Here is a 25,472-nt window from a genome sequence, read left to right on the forward strand (position 1 = left end):
GCATTTTTTGGACATAGAGCATGTCACTTCTTTCAGCGTTTTTGCTGCGTTTTTTCACCCATTGACTTGAATGGGTGTTAAAAAAACGCAACAAAAACGCACCTAAACCTGTGTTTTTGACGCAGCTTCATTCCTACCAAGAAGATCAGGTTTTGCTGCAGAAAAAAAAGCAGCAAAAACGCCCTGTGTGAACTTAGCCTAAAGGTGTAGTTCTTCTAATCAGTGCAGGAGTAGGAGAAATTAGACACTGCCGTCTTTTGGCTCCTCTCTGTCATGGTAAACCCATGGCAGTAACTCCCCCTTCTATGAGGGACCCCGAAACCTTAGAACCGGGTTTATCAGGGTGTGCCATGTGAAAAGACAGGATCAGCCTGGCTGTATGGGCGTCAGATGCTGGTAACCACATCCCCTCTTCAGGACCGCATTGCTTCCAGTGAACCAGATACTGAAGCGACCGACAAACTAAGTGAGAATCAATGATCTTGGCTATTGGAAATTCCAAATTTCCATCCACAATGACTGGAGATGGCGGTAGCGGTGATGGTACAGAGGATGCAACATATTTTTTGAGAAGAGATCGATGAAACACATTGTGGATTCTAATAGGTGGCAGCAAGTCAAGCCGGAATGACGACAGTTACAATCTTATAAGGACTGAAGAAACTGGGACCCAGTTTCCAAGAGGGAACCTTAAACTTAAAGTTCCTTGAGGACAACCACACTAAGTGACCAACACACAGATCTGGACCAACAAAACATCTATGATTAGCCACACTCTTATATTTGGACCCCATCTTCCTCAAATTATCAATAACCCCTTGCCACACAGATATAATTGATGATGAGAATCGCTCTTCTTCAGGTATTCCAGAAGAATTATTCCTACTAAATTAGCTGAAAAATGGGGACAATACAGCGAATTCAGCTAGAAGCAAGTTGGTAGCCCAATCCTCCTGATTCTCGGACACAAAACACCTAAGATAAATCTCAAGATTCTGGTTATCCCTTTCAGTTTGCCCATTAGACTGTGGGTGAAATGCTGAAGAGAACGGCAGGTGGGTCCCCAAACAAGTGCAAAACTCTCTGCAAAATTTGGTAAAAAAACTGCAACCCCCGGTCAGAAACAATATTGGTAGGGATCCCAAGCAGTTTTACAGTTTTACTGATGAAAATTTGCACCAAAGTCTTGGCATTGGGTAAAGCGAGTAGCACAATAAAATGTGACATTTTACTGAATCTGTCCACCACCATCAAAATTACAGTATTACCTGCCGACATGGGTAGATCAGTGATAAAATCGACCAAAAAATGAGTCCAAGGTCTACTGGGAATCGCCAATGGTTGGAGAGACCCAGACAGACGAGTATGAGAGGTTTTAGAATACGCACAGACAATGCAGGCAACTACATAATCCTGGACATCCTCCTGCACCCCTGACCATCAAAAACACAGAGTAAGAAGATCGAAGACCGAATCATGATGTTCACTAAGAACTCTCAAGCAGAGATTCACAGGCACAAACAGTTTATCTAACGAGACAGACAGCAGGGGCATTCCTGTGAGCATCAACAACTTATTTTTCAAGATTAGAGCATATAGACACAATAACAACCCCTTTTTATAGTATAGAAAATGGTTCACAATTATCTCGATCCCAGGATAACCATGAGATAAGGCATCTGCCTTAATGTTCTTGTTCCCCGGTCTTTATCTAACAAAAAAGTTTAACCTGGTGAAGAATAATGCCCAACTTTCCTGTCAAGGCATTAGACGTTTTGCAGACTAGATATATGAGATTCTTATGATCCGTGAATACCATAACTGGATGACCTGCTCCCTCCAGAAAATGATGCCACTCTTCAAAGGCCCTCTTCATTGCCAAGAATTCCCTGTTACCAATGTCATAATTTCTCTCTGCAAATGACGGTTTTTTTTAAAGAAAAGTATGCACATGGACGGCCTTTACCAGGAGACGCATCCTGCGAAAATACAGCCCTCACCCTCACTTCAGACGCATCAACTTCTACAATAAAAGGCTGAGTGATGTCAGGCTGTATGAGAATCGGTGCAGATGCAAAACACTATTTCAAGGTATTGAATGCCTCCCTGGCCAGACAAGACTACTTGGAAAAGTATGTCCCATTCCTGGGCATATCTCTCAGAGGTTTGGCCACTACTGAAAAGTTTTTGATTAACTTACGGCAGTAGTTGGCGAAACCCAAAAACCTTTGTAACGCCATCAAATCTGACGATCCCAATCTAGTACCTCCCAGCCTTTCGCCAGATTCATGTGAAAACACATATCCTAGAAAAGGAATCTCCTCAACCGAGAACATACATTTCTCTGGTTTGACAAATAATTTATTGTCTCTGAGTATCTGCAAGACCTGCCTGACATGTACCTGATGTGACTCAAGGTCAGGTGAATAAATTAATATGTCATCAAGATAGATTACAACAAATCTACCTACTGGGAGACGAAAGATGTCATTTACAAACTGCTGAAAGACGGTGGGAGGATTCGCCAACCCAATTGGCATCTCAAGGTTCTCATAATGTCCCTCAGGCATATTGAAACCTGTTTCCCCACTCATTTCTATCTTTAATACGAATAAGATTATACGCCCCCTGAGATCCAGTTTAAAAAACCATTTTACTCCTACAATCTGATTAAAGAGGTCTGGAATGAAAGGGAGCTGAGACAGTTCCCGGACCATGATCTGACTGAGTTCACGGAAATCTAGGCAGGGGCATAACCCACCATCTTTCTTCTTTACAAAGAAAAATCCCACAGCAATGGGGGATGAGGATGGTCTTATAAGACCCTTTATGAGGGATGAGGATGGTCTTATATGACCCTTTAGCATATTTTCCGCAATATAGCCCTTCATGGCTTGCCTCTCAGGACCAGAGATATTATATAGTCTGCTCTTTAGAAGCTTTGGAAGCAGGGCCAAGATTAAAGGCACAGGCATAAGGACGATGGGGAGGAAGTTCTTATCCCCAAACTCAGACAAGTATTTAGGCACAGACTGAGTATTCATCCTTGCAAACCCGGTGCCCAAGCAGTATCCTTGACAATACTCACTCCATTTTACCACCTCCTGAGTCTGCCAATCTACCACAGGGTTGTGCAGAGTGAGCCAAGTAAGTCCAAGAACCACAGAAGAGGAGATACCCTCTAGCACATAACAGTCATTACCTGCTGAGTGCATGGCCCCTACCTGTAGATGTAACCCACTGATGGCTTGAGTAAAATACCCCTGTGTCAATGGTGCAGAGTCAATGGTGATTATGGGTATAGGTCTGGACAGTGTATGTGGTTTGAGGCCCTGGACCTGGACTCAAATTAAACCCCGCCCCACTGTCCAGAAAGGCAGACATAGCCATTAGCCACCTTATTTTTGACCAGATGGATTTCAGCAGGTATAAAATATTGTGTACTACCCACGGAGGAGATATGTACACCTGGGTTGCTAACCTCCCCGCAACCCGTGCTCCTTAGTTTTTCAGCAGAGCTGTTTACAGTGAGATAGGGAAGTACAAGTGCCCACAAAATGGCCCTTTCTACCACAGTAAAAGCAAACTCCCCCTTTGCGCCGAACAACAGACTGCATTTCAGAACGAGTTGCCCCACCCAACTGCATGGGTTCCTCAGATGACTCAGACAGGTTTCCCTTGGCCTCGGACCTCCCACATTGGGGTGTCTCATTATGTCTCTGGTGAAGACGGTGATCCACCCAGATAGCCAGAGACATGGCCGCCTCAAGGGAAACTGGAGCCTCATACAGGGCTAAGGCATCCTTCATCCTTACTGATAGCCCTTTACAGATCTGGCTACGGAGTGCGGGGTCATTCCACTTTGTGTCAGTGGACCACCTCTGAAACTCTGAGCAATACTTCTCCACTGGCTGGTCACCTTGCTGAAGCTGATGTAGTGTGGACTCAGCTAGGGAAATGCTGTCAGGATTGTTGTATATATGACCCAGTGCCAGAAAAAACTCCTCCACCATCTGGAGCGACTGGGAGTCAGACAGGACAGAGAATGCCCATGCTTGGGGGTCATCCTGAAGGAGTGAGATCATTATCCCCACCCGTTGCTCCTCGGTTCCTGAAGAATAAGGACATAACCTGAAGTATAGTAAACAGGTCTCCCTGAAAACAACAAACTTGTCATTTGTCAGGCAAAGTGATCTTGGGCTCCACTAAGGGTTATTGTCACGTCTCTGTTGTCGGGTGTCCCGGGACCAGGGGCTCCTTCCCTGTCCCTAATGCTAGGGCGTGCCCTAGCTCGCCCTGCTCCCTGGATTACCTCTGATGGTGAAGATGTTGGGGCCACGTACCTTGCCCTATCTCCTGAATCTGCCCTCAGTATGTACCCTTACACCACTCAGGGAAGAGGGGAGTAGTAGTGTACTGTAGTACACCAACTAGACTAACAAGGTAATACGAACAAGGATAATGAAAAATACCAAACATACAAATATACAGAGGAGAGGAGGATGGGGTTAAACCAAACTAGAAGAAGAAAGGGAATTATCACACACTGAAAACCTAGCAATAATCACAGGTAAATCTACCAGACCCCTTCTCCAATAATAACCAACAACAACCTCCAGCCATGCAACATAAGCTATCTCTCTCTGACAATGAGTGCTTGCCAGGACCCAGTTTATCTAGGACTAAGGCTAGTTTCACACTAGCGTTCAGCAGGGCTGCGGATGGCAGCCTCCGTTAAGCCCTGCCCACTGCCGCGCCTGTACCTTCAGCTCCGCCTACGTCTGCATGCGTCCTGCATACCCTGTCTTTAACATTGGGTTTGCAGGCCATGCGGATGTATGCAGACGCCTCCACATGCATCGCTTTGACGCTGCACCGACCGCAACAAAATGCAACATGTTGCCTTCGACGCAGGTCAGCGCAGGGTCAAGATGACACATGTGGAGGCATCTGCATACATCCGAATGGTCTGTGTACCCACTGTTAAAGATAGGTACGCAGGACGCATGCAGACGTAGGCGGAGCTGAAGGAAGAGGGGCGGCAGTGGGCGGGGGCTTAACTGAGGAAGAAGGCTGCCATCTGAAACCAGCCTTACAGTGCACAGCTGAAAGCCTTAACAATCCAGGAGCTCTTAACTGAACAAATTAACCCCTGCACTGCTGAAAGAAATTTACACCTTTTAATAAGAAGGTGAAGTGCTCCTAATCAGTGCAGGAGTAGGAGAAATCAGACGCTGTGGTCTTCTGGCTCCTCTCTGACGCAGTATATCTGTGAAAATTATATACCAAGGAAATGCACTACAGATAAAGAAATAGTCTATGGGCGAGCATGAAATCTACCCAAGAATATTTAAAAGTCTAAAAAGTCTATGGATGAGCAGTATTATACCAACACATTTTTAAACAAGTGTATTCCAGACCATGGAATAGTCTATGAACGAGCAATATTATAACGATAACAGTTTGAGGGCTTGTTCACACGATCCTTTTTTCACTGCGGATTTTTCAGGTCCTTTTTTGGGAAAATCCGCAGTGAAAACCCACGGTGCTTTTCTCCGCGGATTTGTGTCCTTTTTCTACTGCGGATTCCACTGCGGGTTTCCAACTGCAGTTTCCTATTGGTGCTGTTGGAAACCCGCAGCGGAATCCGCATGGTACTTCTTTTTTTCTGCAGGCAAATCCGCGCGGAATTGCCTGCGAAAAAAAGGATCATCGGCACAGCGGATTTTGTTTTCCATAGGGTAACATTGTACTGTACCCTGCATGGAAAACTGCTGCGGATCCGCAGCTGCAAATCCGCTGCGGATCCGCAGCAAAAACCGCATCGTGTGAACATAGCCTTAATCAGTTTTTTGAGAGTTATATACCAATGAAATCTACCCAAAAAGATGCACTACCATATGGAAGAGAAATATAATATCAACACATTTTTAAACAAAATTTTGAGGGCTATTTATTAGTGATGAGCGAATATACTCATTAATTGAGATTTCCCGAGCATGCTCGGGTTTCCTCCGAGTATTTGTAAGTGCTCGGAGATTTAGTTTTCATCGCCGCAGCTGAATGATTTACAGCTACTAGCCAGCATAAGTACATGTGGGGGTTGCCTGGTTGCTAGGGAATCCCCACATGTAATCAAGCTAGCTATCAGATGTAAATCATTCAGCTGCTGCAAGGAAAACGAAATCTCCGAGCCTTTACAAATACTCAGAGGACACCCGAGCATGCTCGGGAAATCTCAAGTAACGATTATATTCGCTCATCACCATTATTTATATACCAAGCAAATGAACTCCAGACCACGGAATAGTCTATGGGTGAGCAATATAATACCTATAACTTTTTGAACAAGTTTTTTGAGGCTTATACACCACCGACATCTACCCAAGAGTACATAATACCCTTTGGGTGTGCAATATAATACCAATACTTTTGTAAACATATTTTGTGAGGGTTATTTACCAATGAAATGAAACCAAGAACATGTAATACTGCATAGCTGAGAAATGTAATCCAACAAAATTTTTAAATGTTTTTTTTAGTGCTATATATTACAAAAATGTGCCCCAGAACACAGAACAGTGTATGGGTAAGGCATGTAAGCAAGCAAGCAACATTTTTAAACACTTTTTAGTAGTGTTATATACCACCACAAATGTGACAGAAAGCACATAATACTCTATGGATGAGTAATCTAATCCAGAAATATTTTTCAATGCTTTTTGAACTTTTACATACCATGGTAATGTAACAATAACCATGCTAAACTGTATGGATGAGTCATCGAATCCATAAAAAATGTTGAAAGTAAATATTTTGAAAAGTGTACTTCATGTACTTAAACACTCATAAAGGCTTTGTAGAAAGGACAAAGTGTGAGATAGCACTCATTAACAGGTTGGGAAATACTCGCTTGGCAATGGGATAAATGCACACGGGTACAGTTTTTAACACAAAACAGTCTATCCGATTTGTTCAGGTATCATAAACTGCAACCACGAACAGTTCATTACATCACTTCATATACGGCTTCATCTCACAGACACTACACATGCTGGACCTTACATTGTCCAGTTGCCTTGGGTGACCGCATGCCGCACAGTTCATTAGTTCATGGAACACAATAAGCACCAACAGTCTGTGGAGGTACCTTACAGGCCTCACCAGGTGCTATTCAGGGATCCGGTCCCCACTCTGGTCCTCCCGACACCCAGGCCTTTCCTTTCACAGGACCTTCCAGCCAAGATCCATTCAGGTCCATACACAGGAAACATACCCAGGAACCACTACCGACTCCATTGCAGAGACCACAGGAACCTGTGACCCACACCCTGGTCACATTATCAAACTGTAAGCACTCCCATAGATGGGTGGTGTATGTGTGTAGCTAGTTCGACCCACCCAGCTCTCAGAACTAGCCCTGCCAGCCTCCCTCTAAAACAACACAATTACTTGTGGGACTACAGGTCACAGAACACCTTACTTCAGGCTTACAGCGCAGAGTATCTTCCTCTGCGACACACATAACGGCCATTCACAATAGTGCCAAACTTTGACTCATCACCACAGTTATGCCTGTGACTGCCATGAAACCCTATGGCCTCAATACACCTCCATGCGTATTCTGGGAAGACCATGCAGCACCCCCTACCTGTAACCGGGGATCACTGCATCACAAAAGCCAGACAACAATTATGAAGAGAGTCATCCATAGACCCCTGAAAGTCAACAACTGGCAGGCAGTCATTAAAATATTGAATATTAAAAACATTTTATGTGTTGCTGTCACCTTGTGGTGTGGAAAAGTGTTGTGAACTCTGTTTTCAGGCTCCCTCTTGTGGTCACAGATGGTATTGTGTGACTTTTGTTTTGGGCTCCCCCTGGTGGCTTTGTTTGTTATCCTGCGGGTCTGTGGCTGATCAGCTGCCTCGTTATTCACTTGGGAGTTTCCTATTTAGCTTTGTTCCACTTCCACTTGTTGCCGGCTGTCAATGTACTCAGTGCTATTCTGATTACTCCTGATTATCTTCAGTTTCAGTCTCTTCAGGAGAAGCTAAGTTCTGTTTAATTATTTTTTGCTCATCAGTCTGCAATATGATTTCTGTGTATGATGAGTTAGTCCAGCTTGCTAATATGTGATTTCTTCTGCTGGTTTGCTCTGGGGTACAGAGTTGCTTTCCCCGCACCGTTAGTTGGTGCGGGGCTCGAGCGATCTCTGCGTGGATATTTTTGAATAGGGTTTTTAATTGACCGCACAGCTCCCTTCCTATTTTCTGCTTTCTAGTGTTAGCGGGCCTCATTTGCTAAATCTAATTTCATCTCTGCGTTTGTGCTTTCCCCTTGACTCACCGTTAATATTTGTGGGGGGCTATTCTATATCTTTGGGGTCATTTCACTGAGGCAAGTGAGGACTTTCGTTCCCTCTAGGAATAGTCAGTTTCTCAGGCCGTGAAGAGACGTCTAGGAATTTCAGGTACGTTCCACGGCTGCCTATAGTTGTTTGCGGATAGGATCAGGTTGCGGTCAATTCAGTTACCACTTCCCCAGAGTTTGTAGTCGGTTTAGTTACTTAGCTAGTCCTACTTGCGATCCTTGCCACTAGGATCATAACAGTACAGCCGGCCCTGTAAAGTGTTAATTGCATGGCAGAAGCAGGAGAAAAGAAGCCTTGAGAATTTTTTTTTTTTTTTGCCATGTGTCTAGCTGCTGTGTGTCTAGCTTCTCTCCTCCTCTTAATCTTGGTGTGGCTCTGAACTCAGCTGCTGATATGGATATTCAGAGTTTGGCCTCCAGTCTGGATCATCTTGCTGCTAGAGTTCAGAGTATTCAGGATTTTGTTGTTCACAGTCCTATGTCAGAGCCTAGAATACCTATTCCGGAGTTGTTTTCTGGAGATAGATCTAGGTTCCTGAATTTTAAGAACAATTGTAAATTGTTTCTTTCTTTGAAACCTCGTTCCTCTGGTGATTCCGTTCAGCAAGTTAAAATTATAATTTCTTTCTTGCGTGGTGACCCTCAAGATTGGGCCTTCGCATTGGCGCCAGGGGATCCGGCATTGCTCAGTGTTGATGCATTTTTTCTGGCCCTTGGATTGCTCTATGAGGAACCTAATCTTGAGAACCAGGCTGAAAAAGCGTTGTTGGCCCTCTCTCAGGGGCAAGATGAAGCAGAGGTGTACTGCCAGAAATTTCAGAAATGGTCAGTGCTTACTCAGTGAAATGAGTGTGCCCTGGCTGCAAATTTCAGAAAAGGTCTTTCTGAGGCCATTAAGAATGTCATGGTGGGGTTCCCTACGCCTGCAGGTCTGAATGAGTCAATGACTCTGGCCATTCAGATTGATCGGCGTTTGCGGGAGCGCAAACCTGCGCACTATTTGGCGGTGTCTTCTGAACAGACACCTGAGTCTATGCAATGTGATAGAATTCTGACCAGAAGTGAACGGCAAAATTATAGATGGCAAAATGGGTTGTGCTTTTACTGTGGTGACTCAGCTCATGTTTTCTCAGCATGCTCTAAGCGAAAAAAAAAAGTTGATAAATCTGTCACCATTGGTACTTTACAGCCTAAGTTCATTTTGTCTGTTACCCTGATTTTTTCCTTGTCATCTTACCCGGTTATGGCTTTTGTAGATTCAGGTGCTGCCCTGAGTCTGATGGACTTGTCATTTGCCAGGCGCTGTGGTTTTGTTTTGGAGCCTTTAAAATTCCCTATTCTACTAAGGGGAATTGATGCTACGCCATTGGCTACAAATAAACCTCAGTACTGGACACAAGTGACCATGTGCATAAGTCCTGTTCATCAGGAGGTGATTCGCTTTCTTGTGCTGCATAATTTGCATGATGTTGTCGTGTTGGGTCTGCCATGGTTGCAGACTCATAATCCAGTCCTGGATTGGAAAGCAATGTCTGTGTCAAGTTGGGGTTGTCAGGGAATTCATGGCGACGCTCCTGTGGTGTCAATTGCTTCATCCACTCCTTCTGAAGTCCCTGCGTTTTTGTCAGACTACCAGGATGTATTTGATGAGCCCAAACTCAGTTCTCTACCTCCTCATAGGGATTGTGATTGTGCTATAAATTTGATTCCTGGTAGTAAGTTTCCTAAGGGACGACTTTTCAATTTGTCAGTGCCGGAGCATGCTGCCATGCGGAGTTATATAAAGGAGTCTTTGGAGAAAGGACTTATTCGCCCCTCCTCCTCCCCTCTTGGTGCGGGGTTCTTTTTTGTGGCTAAGAAGGATGGTTCTCTGAGACCTTGTATTGATTATCGCCTTCTAAATAAAATCACGGTCAAATTTCAGTATCCTTTGCCATTGTTATCTGATCTGTTTGCTCGCATTAAGGGGTCTAGTTGGTTCACCAAGATAGATCTTCGTGGTGCGTATAACCTTGTGCGTATTAAGCAGGGTGATGAATGGAAAACTGCATTTAATATGCCCGAAGGCCATTTTGAGTACTTGGTGATGCCTTTTGGACTTTCTAACGCTCCTTCTGTCTTTCAGTCTTTTATGCACGACATCTTCCGTGAATATCTGGATAAATTTATGATTGTGTATCTGGATGATATTCTGTTTTTTTCCGATGATTGGGAGTCCCATGTTAAGCAGGTCAGGATGGTGTTTCAGGTCCTGCGTGCCAATGCTTTATTTGTGAAGGGCTCAAAATGTCTTTTTGGAGTCCAGAAGGTTTCTTTTTTGGGTTTCATTTTTTCTCCTTCTACTATTGAGATGGACCCAGTCAAGGTTCAGGCTATTCATGACTGGACGCAGCCTACATCTGTTAAGAGTCTTCAGAAGTTCTTGGGTTTTGCTAATTTTTACCGTCGCTTCATCGCTAATTTTTCTGGTGTTGTTAAGCCTTTGACGGATTTGACCAAGAAAGGTTCTGATGTTACTAACTGGTCTCCTGCGGCTGTGGAGGCCTTTCGGGAGCTGAAGCGCCGGTTTTCTTCGGCTCCGGTCTTATGTCAGCCAGATGTCTCTCTTCCTTTCCAGGTCGAGGTTGATGCTTCCGAGATTGGAGCGGGGGCTGTTTTGTCGCAGAGAAGCGCCGATGGCTCTGTGATGAAGCCATGTGCCTTCTTTTCAAGAAAGTTTTCGCCTGCCGAGCGGAATTATGATGTCGGTAATCGGGAGTTGTTGGCTATGAAGTGGGTATTTGAGGAGTGGCGACATTGGTTCGAGGGAGCTAAGCATCGTGTGGTGGTCTTGACTGATCACAAGAATCTGATTTATCTCGAGTCGGCCAAGCGGCTGAATCCTAGACAGGCTCGTTGGTCGTTGTTTTTCTCTCGTTTTGATTTCGTGGTCTCGTACCTGCCTGGTTCGAAGAATGTAAAGGCTGATGCTCTTTCTAGGAGTTTTGTGCCTGACTCTCCTGGAGATTCAGAGCCGGCTGGTATTCTCAGAGAAGGGGTGATTTTGTCTGCCATCTCCCCAGATTTGCGACGAGTGCTGCAGGAGTTTCAGGCTGATAGACCTGACCGTTGTCCACCGGAGAGACTGTTTGTCCCGGATAGATGGACCAGCAGAGTTATTTCCGAGGTTCATTCTTCGGTGTTGGCGGGCCATCCTGGAATATTTGGTACCAGAGATTTGGTGGCCAGGTCCTTTTGGTGGCCTTCCTTGTCGCGGGATGTGCGTTCCTTTGTGCAGTCTTGTGGAATTTGTGCTCGGGCTAAGCCTTGCTGTTCTCGTGCCAGTGGTCTGCTGTTGCCTTTGCCTGTCCCGAAGAGGCCTTGGACGCACATTTCCATGGATTTTATTTCGGATCTCCCTGTCTCTCAGAGAATGTCTGTCATCTGGGTGGTGTGTGATCGTTTTTCTAAGATGGTCCATTTGGTGCCCTTGCCTAAGTTGCCTTCCTCCTCCGAGTTGGTTCCGCTGTTTTTTCAAAATGTGGTTCGTTTGCATGGGATCCCTGAAAATATTGTTTCCGACAGAGGATCCCAGTTTGTGTCTAGATTTTGGCGGATCTTTTGCGCTAAGATGGGCATTGATTTGTCTTTTTCGTCGGCCTTCCATCCTCAGATGAATGGCCAAACAGAACAAACTAATCAGACCTTGGAAACCTATTTGAGATGTTTTGTTTCTGCTGATCAGGACGACTGGGTGACTTTTTTGCCATTGGCTGAGTTTGCCCTTAATAATCGGGCTAGTTCTGCTACTTTGGTTTCTCCTTTTTTTTGTAATTCGGGGTTTCATCCTCGCTTTTCCTCGGGTCAGGTGGAGCCTTCTGACTGTCCTGGAGTGGATGTTGTGGTGGATAGGTTGCATCAGATTTGGAATCATGTTGTGGACAATTTGAAGCTGTCACAAGAGAAGGCTCAGCGCTTTGCCAACCGCCGTTGCTGTGTGGGTCCCCGACTTCGCATTGGGGACTTGGTGTGGTTGTCTTCTCGCTTTGTTCCTATGAAGGTCTCCTCTCCTAAGTTCAAGCCTCGGTTTATCGGTCCTTATAAGATTTTGGAAGTCCTTAACCCTGTGTCATTTCGTTTGGACCTCCCAGCATCGTTTGCTATTCATAATGTGTTTCATCGGTCGTTGTTGCGGAGGTATGTGGTGCCTGTGGGTCCTCCGGTTGAGCCTCCTGCCCCTGTGCTGGTTGAGGGAGAATTGGAATACGTGGTGGAGAAGATCTTGGATTCTCGTATTTCTAGACGGAGGCTTCAGTATTTGGTTAAATGGAAGGGCTATGGTCAGGAGGATAATTCCTGGGTTGTCGCCTCTGATGTTCATGCGGCCGATTTGGTTCGTGCCTTCCATGTGGCTCACCCTGATCGCCCTGGGGGTTTTGATGAGGGTTCGGTGACCCCTCCTCAAGGGGGGGGTACTGTTGTGAACTCTGTTTTCAGGCTCCCTCTTGTGGTCACAGATGGTATTGTGTGACTTTTGTTTTGGGCTCCCCCTGGTGGCTTTGTTTGTTATCCTGCGGGTCTGTGGCTGATCAGCTGCCTCGTTATTCACTTGGGAGTTTCCTATTTAGCTTTGTTCCACTTCCACTTGTTGCCGGCTGTCAATGTACTCAGTGCTATTCTGATTACTCCTGATTATCTTCAGTTTCAGTCTCTTCAGGAGAAGCTAAGTTCTGTTTAATTATTTTTTGCTCATCAGTCTGCAATATGATTTCTGTGTATGATGAGTTAGTCCAGCTTGCTAATATGTGATTTCTTCTGCTGGTTTGCTCTGGGGTACAGAGTTGCTTTCCCCGCACCGTTAGTTGGTGCGGGGCTCGAGCGATCTCTGCGTGGATATTTTTGAATAGGGTTTTTAATTGACCGCACAGCTCCCTTCCTATTTTCTGCTTTCTAGTGTTAGCGGGCCTCATTTGCTAAATCTAATTTCATCTCTGCGTTTGTGCTTTCCCCTTGACTCACCATTAATATTTGTGGGGGGCTATTCTATATCTTTGGGGTCATTTCACTGAGGCAAGTGAGGACTTTCGTTCCCTCTAGGAATAGTCAGTTTCTTAGGCCGTGAAGAGACGTCTAGGATTTTCAGGTACGTTCCACGGCTGCCTATAGTTGTTTGCGGATAGGATCAGGTTGCGGTCAATTCAGTTACCACTTCCCCAGAGTTTGTAGTCGGTTTAGTTACTTAGCTAGTCCTACTTGCGATCCTTGCCACTAGGATCATAACAGAAAAGTGTGGGCTAATCCAGGCTTTGTTCATTTTTTTTGATAGTGAGGCTGTCTGCATTCTCTCTTGACAGGCGAAAGCCTGTCTGTTATGACCCCTCTATGACATTAAAAATGTGCTCAGACAAGACGCTAGTGGCAGGGCACCACAACACCTCCAAGTCATAGAGGGACAGCTCATGCCAGGTGTCCAGATTTGAAACCCAATAGCTGAAGGTCGCAGAGGAATTAGGGAAAACACTGGTTTGGTTGGCCAGGTATGCTTGACCATCTTTTAAAACGTTTCCGTACTTGTCAAAAATACATGGTCATGAGGGCATGGATGCTCAGAGGGTGTCATGAAATTGGCCCAGGCCTTTGACAGTATTCTTCTGCCTCTGCTGTACCTGGTGTGTTCCACAAAGACCTTCTGGTATAGTACCGTTTTAGAAGACCTTTCCTGCTGAGAAAGAAGAGATGCAAAGTTCTGCTTGTAACGTGGGTACAGCAGGGTGAAAAACCAGTACTCCTTCATGGACAAGGTGAATGTAACGTGAGGGTAAGGCAGCAGCACATAAAGTCACCCATATGTGCCAGACTCCCTACAGCCAACACTTCCCTGTCTCCACCATAATGACGACTCTCCATCTCCTTCTCCCTCTCTTCCTCCTCATTCATATCCTCAGCTTATCCACGTCAAGGAGACAGGACGAAGCTTGTGTGGGTACTAACCTCTTTTGCATTATCAGCCAGGTCCTGTTCCTCCTCCTCAGCTTCCACCTCCTCATTGTTAACCAATTTTGTGCTGAGCAGATGAGATAAAGCTGGGCTCGGTATTATCTTCCTGTCTTGCATCTTTCTCCGTCTTCACCTGGTCCGCATGCAAAGCTTCATGCTTAATTGCCGCAATTCCAAACAGCGTAGATACTCCAGCTCCAGTAAAATTGGTAAATTACTTTATTAATCCAACGTAGTTATAAAAAGATAATCCTTACAGATGGTAGACAAAACAGGTGATTGTAAAAATTACGGCAACGCGTTTCGACCAATGTAGGTCTTACTCATGCCTATGAGATTCTAAAAGTGAATGCTACACATATAGCACCCACAGACCTATGACACACCCATCATTTGTCACATGATTAATCGGAAAGGTCCTGAAACCACATATATCAAAGTGAAAATGTAAAACAATATACAAAACACAAAACATGATAGAATATTAACAATAATGATACAATATTTTGTTTCTTTTATTCAAGCCTGCAGGAAAACGAGTATTAAGATTGTAAATCCAAAATGCGTCTCTCGTGAGTAGGCGTCTCTTAACATCACCTCTGCGGTTTAAAGAGTAAATTCTTTCAAGAGCATTATGTTTTGTACCAATATGTCTCGATACCATTGAAACATTCCTGTTTGCTATATTGCAATTGTTCACATCCTTAAGATGTTCAGTTACGCGCATTTTTAATTTTCGTGACGTACATCCTACATAAGAGACTTGGCATATCACGCAGTCTATTTTGTATACCACATTTTTGGTGTGGCAGTTAATAAAACTATTTATATTATAATTTTTAGTTTTTTCTGAGTTTTGAAAGGTATTGCCTAGCTGCGTGTGTGAACATGTACTACAAGCTAGAGTACCGCACTTGAAAAAACCCTTACAGTCAAGCCATGTGTTTGATTTGATTTTAGGCAAAGCCGAAGTAGGGGCAATTATGTCTCCAATGGTCTGCGCCCTTCTTGCTACTACACTTACTCCATCTTTTAATATATTCATTAGTGTATTGTCCTCATATAGAATAGGTAATCTTTTATTAATTATTTTTTTAATTTGGTTAAACTGAGGAGAAAATTGTAGACAGACATGCGGTTTATCCCTATATTTTTTCTTTTTAGAACCGCTAATTACATTTGGTACTAATAACTCTTCTCTCCGTTTCTTACCCACTATATTTGTGGCTCTGTTCAGTGTCCAATTTGGATATTTGCGAACCCTAAGTTTGTTTCTGAGTTCACTGAATTCTTTTAATTTAAATTTACCTTTTAAACCGCGGAGGTGATGTTAAAAGACGCCTACTCACGAGAGAGGCATTTTGGATTTACAATCTTAATACTCGTTTTCCTGCAGGCTTCAATAAAAGAAACTAAATAGTGTATCATTATTGTTAATATTTTATCATGTTTTGTATATTGTTTTACATTTTGATATATGTGGTTTCAGGACCTTCCCGATTAATCATGTGACAAATGATGGGTGTGTCATAGGTCTGTGGGTGCTATATGTGTAGCATTCACTTTTGGAATCTCATAGGCATGAGTAAGACCTACATTGGTCGAAACGCGTTGCTGTAATTTTTACAAACACCTGTTTTGTCTACCATCTGTAAGGATTATCTTTTTATAACTACGTTGGATTAATAAAGTAATTTACCAATTTTACTGAAGCTGGAGTATCTACGCTGTTTGGAATTGCTGCTGCTCGACGTCCACGTCAGGATGAACTCCCGTGCTCCATGCCTGTTGGTCTGGTTGGTGAGCTGGCTACGGCTGTTTAAGCCGATTTTTCTATTTTGTTTGATGCTTAATTGCCCCCTGCGACTGTTTAAATAGGCACAGAAGTGTGATCGTAGCATTTATGATGGCATCATCGCCGCTCACCATGTTTAGCGGCAAAAAACACAAAACCTGTCTGGTCTCTTATTCCATTAAGATACTCTGCTGCAGTGTGCGATTTGTGTCCTAGACAAATTGTCTTCAGCAGAGCCTATTGCCACTTTGCTGAGGCAGTGCTTCAGAGCTTCCAGCTCATATGAACAACGTGCTCTGAGATAGCACTTCGTAGATGGACGATCAGGAGGAGTAGGAGGGGGTGCAGGAACTGGTGTAGGAGATGGAGGAAGCCCTGAAAGAAATAGTTCCAGCAATCCTCGGCATCAGTAACACATGTACCGTGACTCGGCCCCAACCTCAACAATGTTCACCCAGTGTGTAGTCAGGGAAGTGTAGCATTCCTGGCTACAAGCGCTTGTCCACGTGTCGGTCGTTAAGTAGACAATGCCATTAAGTGCCCTGATAAGGTCATGGGTGATGTTCCTGGACACGTGCTGGTAGAAGACTGGGACACCACAACAGGAGAAATAGTGGTGACTGGAGAATGAGTACCGAGGGACCAAATTTCAACACCTGTATCAGGACAACTTTTTTGTTTTATTTCAAATCAACAAAATTTCACATAAACCAAGTCCGACAGTATATGTTGCAATAGTCAATTTTTGAACAAAAAATTTCTACACCTGTTCAAGGCTAATTTTTTTTTTTTTTTATTTCAAACTAATGAAATTTCACACAAACCAAGTTCAACAGTATACAGTGGGGAAAATACATATTTGATACACTGATGATTTTGCAAGTTTTGCCACCTACAAAGCATGGAGAGGTCTGTAATTTTTATCATACGTACACTTCAACTGTGAGAGACAGAATCTTAAAAAAAATCCAGACAATCACATTGTATTATTTTTACATACTTAACTTGCATTTTATTGAATGAAAGAAGTATTTAATATAACAGAATAAAAGAACTTAATATTTGTTATAGAAGCTTTTGTTTGCAATTACAGAGGTCAGACGTTTCCTGTAGTTTTTAACCAAGTTTGCACACACTGCAGTAGGAATTTTGGCCTACTCCTCCATACAGATCTTCTCGAGATCTTTCAGGTTTCAGGGCTGTCACTGCGCAACATTGAGCTTCAGCTCCCTCCAAAGATTTTCTATTGGGTTCAGGTCTGGAGACTGACTAGGCCACTCCAGGACCTTGAAATGCTTTTTACAGAGCCACTCCCTAGCAGCCTGGCTGTGTGTTTTGGGTCATTGTCATGTTGAAAAACCCAGCCATGACCCATCTTCAATGCTCTTACTGAGGGAAGGAGGTAGTTGGCCAAAGTCTCATGATATATGATCCCATCCATCCTCCCTTCAATGTGGTGCAGTCGTCTTGTCCCCTTTGCAGAAAAACACACTGAAAGTACTGTATGAGGTTTCTCACACCATGCTGCATGGCTGAAACTGTGTTCTTGGGGTTGTACTCATCCTTCTTCTTCCTCCAAACACTGATAGTGGAGGTGATACCAAAAAGTTCTATTTTTTCTCACCTGACCACATGACCTTCTCTCATGCCGCTTATTGTTCATCCAAATGGTCATTGGCGAACTTCAAATAGGCCTGAAAATGTGTTTTGCGCGAGTAGGGTGATATTGCGTACCCTGTAAGATTTTAATCAATGAACGGTGCAGTGTGTTACCAACGGTAGTGTTTAAGACTGTGGTCCCAGCTCTCTTCATGTCATTGACCAGGTCCTCCTTCATAGTTCCGATCTTATTCCTGACCTTTCTCAGAATCATCCTTAACCTACGAGGCAAAATCTTGCTTGGAGCCTCAAACCAAGGAAGATTAGCAGTCATCTTGTGTTTCTTCCATTTTCTAAGAATTGTGCCAACAGTTGTTGTCTTCTCACCGAGCTGTTTGCCTATTGTCCTGTAGCCCATCCCATCCTTGTGCAGGACTACAATTTTGTACCTGATGTCATTAGACAGCTTTTTGGTCTTGGCCATGGTGGAGTTGTTGGAGTGTGATTGATTGTGTGGACAGATAGCTTTAATACAGGTAACAAGTTCAATCAGGTGCAATTAACACAGGTAAAGAAAATCTAACAGGTCTGTGAGAATTCTTGCTGGTTGGTAGGTGATCAAGCACTTCATGCAATAAAATGCAATTTAATTATTTAAAAATCATACAATGTGATTTTCTGGTTTTTATTTTTAGATTCTGTCTCTCAGAGTTGAAGTGTAGTTATGATACAAAATTACAGATCTCTCAATTCTTTGTAGGTGGAAAAACTTAGAAAATCGGCAGTGTATCAAATACCGCCACTTATTTTCACCACTGTACATGCCAAAAGTGATGCATTTCTGCTGAGGCCCTCTTGGGCTTAACAAATTAGAATCTAAACTTTACAAGCCAATATCTCTGCAATGGAGATGAGAAATAAAAGAAAAAAAAACGTTTTATTCAGCTCAGCAGCCACTATTCCATGGTGTGGGCAGTGTCACATGCTCAGACTAATGAAAGGTCCTCTTTAAGGAGAACTGTATTACTTCAAATTTGCTTAATTTTTTTAGTAATAGTTAACTCATTCCAATTTGACATTATATACAGCTCAGGCAAAAATTAAGAGACTACTGCAAAATGTTCAGTTTGTCTGATTTTTCTCTTTATAGGTATATTTTTGAGTAAAATGTAAATTGTTCAATTATTCTATAAACTTCTGACAACAAGTCTCTGAATTTCCAAACAATACATTTTGTATTTTTTTTCTGAAAAAGAAAAATGGTCAAAATAAAAAAACAGTGCTTTCAAACCTCAACTAATGAAAAAAAAAACAAGTTCATAATCATTTAGAAACAACAATACTAATATTTTAACTCAGGAAGAAATCAATATTTTGTGGAATAACAATGATTTTTAATCACAGCTTTCATGCGTCTTGTCATGCTTTCCACCAGGCTTTCAGAGTGCTTTTGGTGCAAGAATTTAAGCAGTTCTTCTTTGTTTGATGGCTTGTGACTATCCATCATCCTCTTGATTACATTCCAGAGGTTTTCAATGGGGTTCAGGTCTGGAGATTGGGCTGTCCATGACAGGGTTTTGATGTGGTGGTCTCGTAATTTTTGCCAGAGCTGTATGTATCTTGTAATAGATTTATAAATTACCTGGGATATCAGAAAGGATAAAGGAGGGAGCATATTTAGCTGGGAATTGCACAAGAACTGCTGCAATGCATTGTGTGCTTGCAATCTGTAAAAACTCTTCTCTGGATAACAAAATCTGCAATATAAGACACATTAGTTACATTTTTTTTGCATACTGTTTTGATGTAAGCAGACAGGGTCGGACTGGCCCACCGGGGAACCAGAGGATTCTCCTTTGGGCCCAGGCACTTACACCCGCTAGCATACAGAGTCGGCAGCTGCCTAGGACCCCCGCTGCTCCAGGGGCCCCCTGTCAGTGGTGTGTCGCTAATAGCGGCACACCCAGCTGCTATGGGGCCCGTGAGTCAGGGGGGACCTCCCGGTACCAGCAGAGCAGCAGCTGGAGACAGGAGCCTGTCCCCGCTGCTAAAGGGAAATGAATATTCACGCTTCCCCACGCCTCATGGACATGGAGAGGAGTGAATATTCATTTCACTTTAATAGCGGGCAGTGTTAGCTGCAGGCTGAGGCTAACACTGCCCGCAGGAGCAGACATACCGCATGTAAAGCCGATTTTGCTGTATCGGGGCCCTGGAGGTGGTCCTCTGCAGGGCGGCTAACACTGAGGGCAATCGGCGGGCAGGGAGCAATCCCTGCAGCAGAGCAGCAGGGATCCGATGCCATCCTGCTTCCTGCCTGGTCTTCCTGTCTGAGGCAGCAGCGCAGCTGGATGACATCATCATTCAGAGCGCCGCTGTTTCAGAGAGAAAGCTGCCGACGATGAATATGCTGCCAGGATGTGCTGCGGCTACGGGGAATGTGCGGAGAGGTGAATGGTGCTGTGTGTCTGTCCATTTGCGTGCGTGTGTGTGAGTGTGTGTGAGAGTGGTGCGGTGCTGTGTGTGTGTGAGTGGTGCAGTGCTGTTTGTGTGTGTGGTGCTGTGTGTAACAGTGGTGCTGTGTGTGTGGTTTGGAGGGCAATGATGGGGTGGTGGGCGAGAAGGCAATGTTGGTGGTGGTGGAAAGGATGATGGGGTGGTGGGGGAAGGCAATGATGGTTGTGGTGGAAAGGACAATGATGGTGGTGGGGGAGGCAATGATGGAGGTGTTGGAATGGGCAATGATGGGGTGGTGGGGGAGAAGGCAATGTTGGTGGTGGTGGAAAGGATGATGGGGGTGGTGGGGGAAAGCAATGATGGTTGTGGTGGAAAGGACAATGATGGTGGTGGGGGAGGCAATGATGGATGTGTTGGAATGGGCAGTGATGGGGTGGTGGGGGAGAAGGCAATGTTGGTGGTGGTGGAAAGGATGATGGGGTGGTGGGGGAAGGCAATGATGGTTGTGGTGGAAAGGACAATGATGGTGGTGGGGAGAGGCAATGATGGAGGTGTTGGAATGGGCAATGATGGGGTGGTGGGGGAGAAGGCAATGTTGGTGGTGTGGAAAGGATGATGGGGGTGGTGGGGGAAGGCAATGATGGTTGTGGTGGAAAGGACAATGATGGTGGTGGGGGAGGCAATGATGGAGGTGTTGTAATGGGCAATGATGGGGTGGTGGGGAGAAAGCGATCATAGAGGTGGTGGAAAGGGCAGTGATGGGGTGGTGGGGGAGAAGGCAATGATGGTTGTGGTGGAAAGGACAATGATGGTAGTTGTGGAAAGTACAAAGATGGTGGTGGTGGGGATGAAGCAATGATGGACGTGGTGGAATGGGCAATGGTGGGGGAGGAGGCAATGATGGGGTGGTGGGGAGAAAGCAATGATGGAGGTGGTGGAAAGGGCAATCATAGGGGTGGTGGGTGAGAAGGCAATGATGGAGGTGATGAGGACAATGATGGGGGGAGAGGGAGAACAATTATGGAAGAGGAGGGGGTTGCATTATACCTTATGAGGGGGGCTGCATGATACTATATAAGGTGGCTGCATTATACCCTATGAGGGGGGCAGCATTATACCCTATGAGGGGGGAAGCATTATACCCTGTGAGGGGGGCTGCATTATACTATATGAGGGGGCTGCTTTATACCTTATGAGGGGACTACATTATATTTTGTGATGGGCTGCATTATATTGTGTGTGGGGCTGCATTACTCTCTCAGGGGGCTACAGTATATTCTGGGGGGCTACATTATACTATATGAGGGGGCTGCATTATGCCCTATGAGGGGGTTACAGTATACCTTATGAGGTTGTTGCATTATACTCTCAGGGGGCTACATTATATTCTGTGGAGGGGCTGAATTATACTATATGAGGGGGATGCATTATACCCTATGAGGGGGCTACATTATATTCTATGGGGGGCTGCATTATACCTTATGAGGAGGTTTCATTATATTTTGTGGGGGGCTGCCTTATACCCTATGAGGGGGGCTGCATTATATTCTATGAGGGGCTGCATTATATTCTATGAGGGGTGCTACATTATATACTATGAGGGGGCTGCATTATATTCCATGAGGGAGGCCACATAATATTCTATGAGTGGGACTACTTTATATTTTATGAGGGGGCTACATTATATTCTATGAGGGGGCTACTTTATATTGTATGATGGGACTACCCCAACCTCTGCTACATAATTAAGATGGGTACTACCTTATATTATACACTGATATTAGCGTGTTTTACCACACAATTGGTGGTCTTGCATTTATTTATATGTCGCTACATAATGGGCCCCAAGAATGATTTTTTATTCCGGTGGGCCCAAGGTGCTCCAGTCTGGTGCTGTAAGTAGGTTATCTTGAAAACATACCTTTTTCAATATCAGAGGCAAAGGCATTTGTGCATGCAAAGATGGGGTATTTTCAGAATCATCATTCCGTATAGATATATTCATTATCACTAACACAAACTGATCAAACGTTAACAGCTGCTTAAGTAAACCTACAAAAGAATTAGAAAAATCTATCACCACTTGACTAATATCAATGTAAGTTACTTTATGCTGTCATTGCACTTATTGTACACAGTTTTATGCTGTGCATGAAGAGAACTGAAAACCAATAGACTTGGTGCAGAAATTTGTGCACCAAATACTTTACGTGTGTACATATTATTTCTGCATTTCTTGGTATGAAAAACACAGAGGCAAAAACAAACATTTTTGCTGCTTTTTTTTACTTGCATTTTTTTCCCCCGTACGAGCGAAATCTGCAGCAAAAATGCTGAAAGAATTGACATGCTGCAGATTGCATGCTGTTACCGAAACGCAAGTTGGGGTGAGTGTCTCCACGGCTGTACAGGTAAACCCCTTTAATTGTCTTTTCACTAATGACTTCAGGTCCACTACTTCGTTGTTTTGATGGCTTTTAGCCCTTGTGTATTCTGTGCACAATGAGTGTTTTACCACATGTGGTCTCTATACTGTTATTGCACTATGATACACATTATAGCACAATGCTTTTGCACTTCATGACCTGTTTGTCCTATTGACTTGGCCTGGGTTTTCTTTCAATTTGCTAACCTGTTTTACCACTGTGGTTGCATCTTTTGGTTTACCATTGTCCTGTCCCTGTTTTATTTTCAAATACCGTATATACTCGAGTATAAGCCGACCCGAGTATAAGCCGACCCCCCTAATTTTGCCACAAAAAACTGGGAAAACTTATTTACTCGAGTATAAGCCTAGGGTGGAAAATGCAGCAGGTACCGGTGAATTTCAAAATTAAAAATAGATACTCCATACCATTCATTATCGCCCCATAGATGCTCCACATAAAGCTGTGCCATATATACAATGCTCTGCACCATTGCCCCATAGATACTCCACATAAAGCTGTGCCATATATACAATGCTCTGCACCGTTGCCCCATAGCTGTGCCATATATATAATGCTCTGCACCGTTGCCCCATAGCTGTGCCATATAGTGCTCTGCACCGTTGCCCCATAGCTGTGCCATATATATAATGCTCTGCACCGTTGCCCCATAGCTGTGCCATATAGTGCTCTGCACCATTGCCCCATAGCTGTGCCATATAGTGCTCTGCACCGTTGCCCCACAGCTGTGCCATATAGTGCTCTGCACCATTGTCCCATAGCTGTGCCATATAGTGCTCTGCACCGTTGCCCCATAGCTGTGCCATATAGTGCTCTGCACCATTGCCCCATAGCTGTGCCATATAGTGCTCTGCACCATTGCCCCATAGCTGTGCCATATAGTGCTCTGCACCATTGCCCCATAGCTGTGCCATATAGTGCTCTGCACCATTGCCCCATAGCTGTGCCATATAGTGCTCTGCACCGTCCATTATTGCCCCATAGCTGCTGCTGCTGCAATAAAAAAAAAACAAAAACATACTCACCTGTCTTGCTTGGAGCTCCTCGGCGCCATCTTCCCGGCATCTCTCCGCACTGACTGATCAGGCAGAGGGCGGCGCGCACACTATATGCGTCATCGCGCCCTCTGCCTGAACAGTCAGAGCGGAGAGACGCCGGGAAGATGGCGCGACGCCCGGCGTGTGGAACGAGGACAGGTGAATATGCGATACTTACCTGCTCCCGGCGTCCCGCTCCTTCCCCCGGACAGCTGGTCTTCGGTGCCGCAGCCTCTTCCTCTGTCAGCGGTCACCGGCACCGCTGATTAGAGAAATGAATTATGCGGCTCCGCCCCTATGGGGGGTGGAGCAGCCTATTCATTTCTCTAATGAGCGGTCCCACGTGACCGCTCAGGGGAAGAGGCTGCGGCACCGAAGACAGTGTGACAGGCAGGGGGAGCGCCAGGAACGCCGGGACTAGGTGAGTATATGACAGTGCTCACCCGCCGACCCCACCACCGATCATGACTCGAGTATAAGCCGAGAGGGGCACTTTCAGCCCAAAAATTTGGGCTGAAAATCTCGGCTTATACTCGAGTATATACGGTATGCATAATTTGTTGTGTAACAATAAAGTTTAATATTTTTAGTATACTTTGGTTCATTTGGTGCTTTTTTCTTGGTATGATTCTCATGTTCACACTCCAGGCCAGAAGGGGGAGCTCGGATCCAGCTTATGAGTGGCTCTCCTATATATATATATATATATATATATATATATTCTGGTCTGGAGGGAAAGTTAGTTAGTTCCTGAGAGAGAGTGCCAGACAGCAGACTGGAGCAGTCTGAGGCAGAGAGGAAAGTGAGGGGTTTGTGCAGCCAAGAGGGTGCTGCAGCTCCTGGATAGAGATAATACAGAAGGAAGAACGCACTGTAGTGAGCGTGGAGGAGAGCGAAGCAAAGGAGAGTAAAGAACTGGGGAGAATAGCTGTGACTGAGCTACCGCCCTGCAGAGCGCAGATACCAGTAGCCGCAAGACCGAGGTTTTGTCGGACTCTAAGTGGCACAGCAGAAACCGGCAGGACAGATGGACTACACGTCACCTGTCCACCCTAACACCTGGAGACACAGTGGTGCATAGAGCCCGGGTCGTGATAGAGACCCTGTAAAAAGACTTGAGCCCACCTGTCATACGAGTTAGTGTCCCACCTTTAAGGAGGACAGAGAGAACAGTGTGGACCTTGAGAGAAGCCACAGGCAGCAAGGGACTACACCACAGCGCTAGTAGGAAGGTTTTCAACTCCACCTGGTAAAGGGGACTCTGAACTCGCTTCCAAGCCGGCCGGACCCTGCCTGTACCTGTAATCTGGGACCCTGGACTGTGGCAGTCTGAAGTCTTCAGTAAACCAAGTAAAGAAACTGCAAACCTGTGTCCTCCGTTTCTTTATACACTACCCACCATCTCCAGCTACACACCAGGTGCCCTGGGCACCCAACTTCACCTGTGGGAAGTTATACTATCTTAGCTGCCATCACATCACCCCAGAGGGCATCGGTCCCCACTGATCGAATACCATAGGTGGCGTCACGAACACAAACTTTATTCAAATCCCTTTTACATGGGTGCCCAGGGCCACGGACCGGGTTGCCGCTGCCGTGACAAATCCCCTTAAGTACCGGACCTGGTACCGAGTACCCCATGTCCCTGGCGGGCGTTCCAGGAACACCGTCACACCGCACACACACTGTATACACCGTAAGCACCACACACACATACACAAACACATACTGTATATGCCGTTCGCTCCATAAACACACACTGTATATGCCGTACGCAGCCTCTTGCAC

At 44.9% G+C, this 25,472-nt stretch overlaps 1 protein-coding gene across 2 annotated transcripts in view; it reads right to left on the reverse strand.

The window, feature by feature from the left end:
• Positions 1 to 25,472, reverse strand: part of MEI1 (meiotic double-stranded break formation protein 1) — a 1,359,645-nt gene that overhangs the window by 1,130,866 nt on the left and 203,307 nt on the right. For both annotated transcript variants that reach the window (XM_077277434.1, XM_077277433.1), the window contains exons 8-9: positions 22,122 to 22,252; positions 19,386 to 19,500 (exon numbers count right to left, since the gene is read on the reverse strand). In XM_077277434.1, coding sequence (XP_077133549.1) covers positions 19,386 to 19,500; positions 22,122 to 22,252 — 246 coding nt within the window. The remainder of the gene's footprint in view (positions 1 to 19,385; positions 19,501 to 22,121; positions 22,253 to 25,472) is intronic.

Source organism: Ranitomeya variabilis, chromosome 8 (assembly GCF_051348905.1).
Source record: "Ranitomeya variabilis isolate aRanVar5 chromosome 8, aRanVar5.hap1, whole genome shotgun sequence".
NCBI classification, from domain to species: domain Eukaryota; kingdom Metazoa; phylum Chordata; class Amphibia; order Anura; family Dendrobatidae; genus Ranitomeya; species Ranitomeya variabilis.